The sequence below is a fragment of the Cariama cristata genome, unplaced genomic scaffold, assembly GCF_000690535.1.
Source record: "Cariama cristata isolate BGI_N322 unplaced genomic scaffold, ASM69053v1 scaffold17642, whole genome shotgun sequence".
NCBI lineage: Eukaryota > Metazoa > Chordata > Aves > Cariamiformes > Cariamidae > Cariama > Cariama cristata.
In genome coordinates, this window is record NW_009603410.1 from 5,838 (window position 1) to 11,376 (window position 5,539).

General features: G+C 51.7%; 1 protein-coding gene across 1 annotated transcript in view; it reads left to right on the top strand.

The window, feature by feature from the left end:
* CACFD1 (calcium channel flower domain containing 1) overlaps positions 1–718 on the top strand; it is a 6,526-nt gene extending 5,808 nt beyond the window's left edge. Inside the window, exons 4-5 of the mRNA XM_009695199.1 lie at positions 59–166; positions 625–718. Of these exons, the coding sequence (XP_009693501.1) occupies positions 59–166; positions 625–718 (202 nt within the window). The remainder of the gene's footprint in view (positions 1–58; positions 167–624) is intronic.
* Positions 719–5,539: the final 4,821 nt, after the last annotated feature.

A 5,539-nucleotide genomic window follows, 5' to 3' on the forward strand; every position in this document is an offset into this window, starting at 1 on the left:
CATTCCTGCATCCCACGGGGAGCGGAGCCTGGCTTTGAGGGCTGCCTCTGTCTTCCAGGATGGCTGTGTTCCCCGTCATGCTCAGCCTGACGCTGACCACGCTCTTTGGAAATGCCATTGCGTTTGCCACTGGAGTGCTTTATGGCCTGTCGGCGCTCGGCAAAAAGTAAGAGAGATTTCTCTGCTTGTGGAGAGGAGGGAAGGGGGAGGTGGACTTCCAGCCCTCACCCCCCCCTGCCTCCCTAAGGTTATGCTTTCCTCTTACACTAACCATGCTTTCAGGTATAAATGTTGCCAGCGAGCATCTCCCTGCCATCATCTCAAAGCCCTGGGAGGGAAGGTCCTAGGGTTTGCCGAAGATCTGAGCTTTTCCTTGGGAGCTCAATCTAGGTTGTCCTGTGGGTCCCAGCCCTCTTTCTGCAGCCGTTGGACGGATAGGTCCAGCTCTGGGGGTGGCGAGCAGCTTTGGTGGGCTTGGAGAGGGCCAGCAAGTCTCATTTCACTCCTGGCATCCCTCGGTATAGAGAGGACCATGCCCTATTGGGCATCCTCTCTGCCAGGTGCTGTACCCACCACGGTGGGCACCCAGAGCTCGCATCCCCACCCTGTCCCTTCTCTCTGCAGGGGAGATGCCATTTCCTATGCTCGGATCCATCAGCAGCAGAAGCAAATGGATGAAGAGAAGCTCACAGGGGCCCTGGAGGGTCAGGCTCTCTGAAGCACACGAGCTCAGGGTAACCTCTCCTGGACACTGAGATGATGAAGATATGGAAATCCCCTCTGCCCTTCTCTCTGCCCGCTCCCCTCTCTGTTACACCGTGACTTCCCTGGACACCGCAGCATCTGGAAATCTCAGGGGCTGGGGCAGGCTGTGCCCCCTTCTTACACCAGCAGCCAGACCTCAGCACGTTGGCCCCTCTCTCCTCCTCAACCTTCAACCAAATATCTCACAATCCTCCTATTGTTTTTAAAATTTTTTTTCTTTAATTTTTGCTGCAGAGGTACTGGCTCTTTGAGTGCTGCTTTACAAGCCTGAATAGGTAGCCTTTCTTTGGAGTGACACCTGATAAGGAGCCGAGGATGCAGTGCTCATTTGGGAACCAGCGGGGTGAGGAGGGAGGGAGCTGACGTGCCAGCTCCTTGCCTGCGCTGGTCTCGTGGGAGTCGGGGAGCTGCTGGCCTCACGCCTGGGGGTAACCTGCCATTGCACGTTACACGGTTTTAGTGATGCTCCCTGGTGTGGCCCTTCCCAGGTATAACACACTAATCCAGGGTTTAGCAACACGTGGTGATGCTTAAGCTTGGTCTTCTTCCATTGAGTATATTTTAATATGGGTCCGGTTAGGCCAGGCTTCGGAGGCATCACTGCACGGGAAAGGACTTTCAGCAAAAAACCCATATAAAGACAATAACTGTCTCTGCAGAGGAGCTGCTGGAGGTGCTGGGGCAGATCCTGATACCTACAAAGCACAGTCTCTCCTTCCTCTGGATATAGCTGCAGGCAGTTACTGCAATTTACTTGAATTATAAGAATTAATTACTTTGTCTTAATAAGGGTACTTTTCTTAAGCTTTTCTCTTTTACTGGGGAAGAAGAGAAATAAGGTTTGCTTTACCTCAGCTGAAAAAGGGTACTGTTGCTTGAGCCAAGTGGAATTTTTTGCTGGTGTAAGGGTTACTGATGTGCAAGAGCATCCTTCTCTCATGAGCTTGGGACTCTATTCTGTTCTGTCTCACTCCCTGCATCTGCTCCTGCTCCTGTGACCCATCCTTCCACGCAAGGGACATGCTCTTTGCTTCTGTCTGGTACAGCCTTTCTCTTTGGGCTCACGTTCTTTTTGCATCAGTCCTGAGCTGGTTCTGTATGGGAAGGTGGCATATCCTTCCTTTGCAGACACAGAGAAGTCTGCACCATTTCAGTGTGGATAACTGGGACGTCTTGCTTCTTTATTCCAGGCTCCACCATGAAAAATATGATTTTCACATCGTATTTTCTATTTGCTTTGTATCACGCAGAACAAAACTGCTCACTAAGTCCAGATCCTCCTCTCCTCGTCATGGTTTCCTCTGGGGGTTTTAATTTATTTGATCTTTTTTATATGATTGCTTTTTGTTTTGATTAGGAAAAGGGGGAATAATTTATTTCTAGTTATTTAAGTATTTTGATGGGTCTCATTTTCTCTGGATATAGGAGAAAGGAGTGCTCTGTTTCCTGTCCTTCAAAGGACTGCCTCACTTCATTGGGGAGTGAACCCAGGGAGAGCCCTGGCTGCTGTAACTGGGATGCTGTAACTAACTGGGATGCTGTAACTGGGATGCTGTAAAATCCTGTCTCAGCCTTCAGAGCGTTTCTCAGACTTTTGAAAAGCGTATTGTCCTTTAACCCCTTTGTCTTCTTCTGGGCCACTGGATTGACAAAGGTTGTTTTCCCCCTCTTCTGGGAGAGGGAAGGGAGGAAAACTGGGCTGTAACTGCCGGACTGGAGGTTTGTACTCGCGTGGCAGCCACGGCAGGCAGCAGCTATGGTGAGCAGTGGGAGCGGGGACCTCAGCCTGTTCTTACTCCCCTGCCCTGGGAACTGAGCTCCCGCTGCCACCATCTCTCCGTGGTCCCGTTTGAATCACTGGGGTACCAGAGGGGTTGCGCTGCGGTCTGGGAATCGCTGCTGCAGGCTGGCTGCTGTCTGTCAGAAGGGTCTGTCCGCCAGCCACTCTGCAGCTTCTGAGCAGTGTTGTGTTGGAAACTATATCACGTGTCCTTCCTCTAGGTACGGCATGTATTCACCTTAGCTGAACGACACCAGCACATCCCTGGCAGAGCCTGGGATGGAGCCGCTGCTGGAGGGGGTGGCTGGGTACAGATGCTGTATGTGCTTTGCAGCGGGAGCAGAGCGGTCCCTGGAGATGGGGGGGCTAAGCTGCCAGCTAACATTAGCTGTTGTTTCTGCCTTGGCGTTCAGGGAGGTGTGAGGATTTACACCAGTCAGGAACACGGCTTGAGTTTATTTACACACCCAGGCCCATGCAACTGGATGCTGGGTAGCCACTTTGTGCTAAGCCCCTTTCCCCCCAGGCCTCTGAACCGTGATTGCTCTGACACCAGCTTGTCTGGGATGCAGAACAGGCACCACCAGCCCAGATGCAGCTTGTTTCCATAAAGGCTGTGCCGTTTGGAGCCCCCAGCTCTGGGCTGATCCCTGTTGCTGCATGCAATATGGGGGGCCATCGGCCTTCCTCGTGTGTGTGTGTGCAGGGACCACAGCTGGGGTCAGGCTGCCTGCAGTAGTGGGGTGCTGCAGGGGGAACACGCTGCAGCCTGCGGGATGCTTCAGCCTCTCTGCGTTTTGAGCCAGTGGCGTCCCTGTGCAGTACCGGGTGGTTCAAGGGCAGAGTCCTGCCTAGAAAACAGGACATCGGCTTTGATTTCAGGGGGGTTTGGGGAGTTAAGTAGCGTTTAGTAGAGGAATGTTGCAGACTGATGCACGTAGCTACGAGCATGTCTTTGGTAGTGACTGCTTTGCTCTGTGAGTAGTTCCACAGTAGCTTTAGTGTCAGGAGGTGAAAGGCAAAGCAGAGGCGATGGAGTAACGCTTGCAGGCTGATCTACGCCTGCGGTGGTGAACCACAGAACTGTTAGGACCCTCGCTGGCTTCATCTGATTGTCGTCATGCCATAGAGCAGCAGCAGTCCCTGGGGCTGTTGCAGGCAGGTGCTGCTCCAGGTGACCTGGAGGGCTGGTGGGCACAGACGGGTCCGCTCCGCTCCCTTGGCACCAACGACAGAAGTCCCTTGGATGCCAGCAGTACTGTCATGCTGTGTTTTGGGGCAGTTGGGTCTGACACTGGGGCCAAGGCAAGCGAACAATCTGCATCAGCTCTGCCACCGTTAGGAGGTTGCAAAGCTCAGCTCTGAGCTCAACGCTTTTGCTGAAAATGGGCCTCAGGGACTCTTCTGTAAGAGCTGAGCTGGAGCCCTTGGCCACAATGCTTAAAGATGCCGGGTCTCTTCAGCACCTCTGTGCCTCCCGCGACAGGAGATGTCTCAGATCTGTGCTCCAAGAGTGCTGATTCCTACAGATATGTGTGTGTGGAGTGGGAACTCTAGGGAATTTCGGCTGTGATGTGGCTGAAACCAAGCCAGATGCTGCCATCATTACAGATGTGGCTTGACGACAGCACCCATAGCTTTTAAGAGTTGTAGTGACAGTTAGTGGTCTCACCTCCGTGTGGGAAAGAGACTGTTTTTGTGGAGATAGAAAGGACCTTTAGAGTAGTAGCATCACAGTAGTTAATAGGCCCATTCACAGTGCATGGTGGTTGTTAATTGTGTTTAGAGGCACCATCAGGGTGCTTGGAGCTGTGTAAGGATAAATGAAGTTAAAAGCCCTGCTCTGAAGATTTTACAGGCTCAACCCGACCCCTGCTGATGGCATCCAGGCTGGATGGCTAATCCACGGGGTCTCTGTGGAAGAGGTTCTGCTTGCCAGGTCTTGGAAAGACCTCATGGGAGACGATGGGACAAAAGTTTTGTTACGTGAGACCTCAAGAGCGGGTGATGCATTGACTACAGTGAGTTATTGGCACCAAGTGTGGAAAGACAGCTGGGTACCGACAGCACATGTGCACTTCACCATTCACCGGGTGAGCTGGGCACTTCTTACCCACGTGCATTTGTACAGCCTACGACTCTTCCGTGTCCCATTCGGCCGCGAAGCTGGCAGCACTGGTATGGATTAGCTCTGCCGTCCCCTGGGGCTGTCCATTCGGCGTGAAGAGAAGAGCAGAAGCTCGCTTTCTGCTGCCTACCCAGACCTCGCTGCTCTGGGCAGGAGCTGATTTTGTAACACCAATTGATTCTCTGTGTGTGCAGTGAATAAAAAGACCATTCTACCTCTGGAAAGAGCCACTGTGATTTCTCAGACTCTAAATGTTGTAGCAAAAACCCTCAGACTTTCTATATTGAAGAAAGGCGGTCACTCAGAAAATACTTCTCCAATGAGGTTCTCACAGGACCTCATTTCATATTCGGGCATTTTCTCCTTAGGCCAAGCCCTGGGAAGCTCAATTCATCTTTGTCATTTTTTTTCCTCAGGAAAAAAACATCCACTGTCTTCAGGGAAGGGTTTCACTGAAGTGAAGATATCAAGACCTGGTCCATAGCCATGTGAGAAAGAGAACACTCTAGCACAGGGCTGCCAGAGATCCTGATCTTCAGAAGGTCAGTGGAAACCAGAGGCTCTTGAGACCTCTCGTAATCAGGCCATGCTTAGAAACAGTCATATTCCAGCCAGGGCTGAACGTCTTTCTGGAAATGGGTCTCAGCAGCAAAGGTTAGGTCTAACACTGAATTTTCGCTGTGGTTTTGATTTTGGCCCATCTCTCTTCCTCTGTCACAGACTGCTTTAAATTAATCCTCTGATAAAGCACATCTTCTTTTAGGTGATTTCTCTTATCTCCTGCTGCAGGGGATCTAAATAGTAGCTAACGTATCGTGAGATCTGGGTCAAATATGCTGTGTCAGCCCATGCTTCCTTGTCACAGC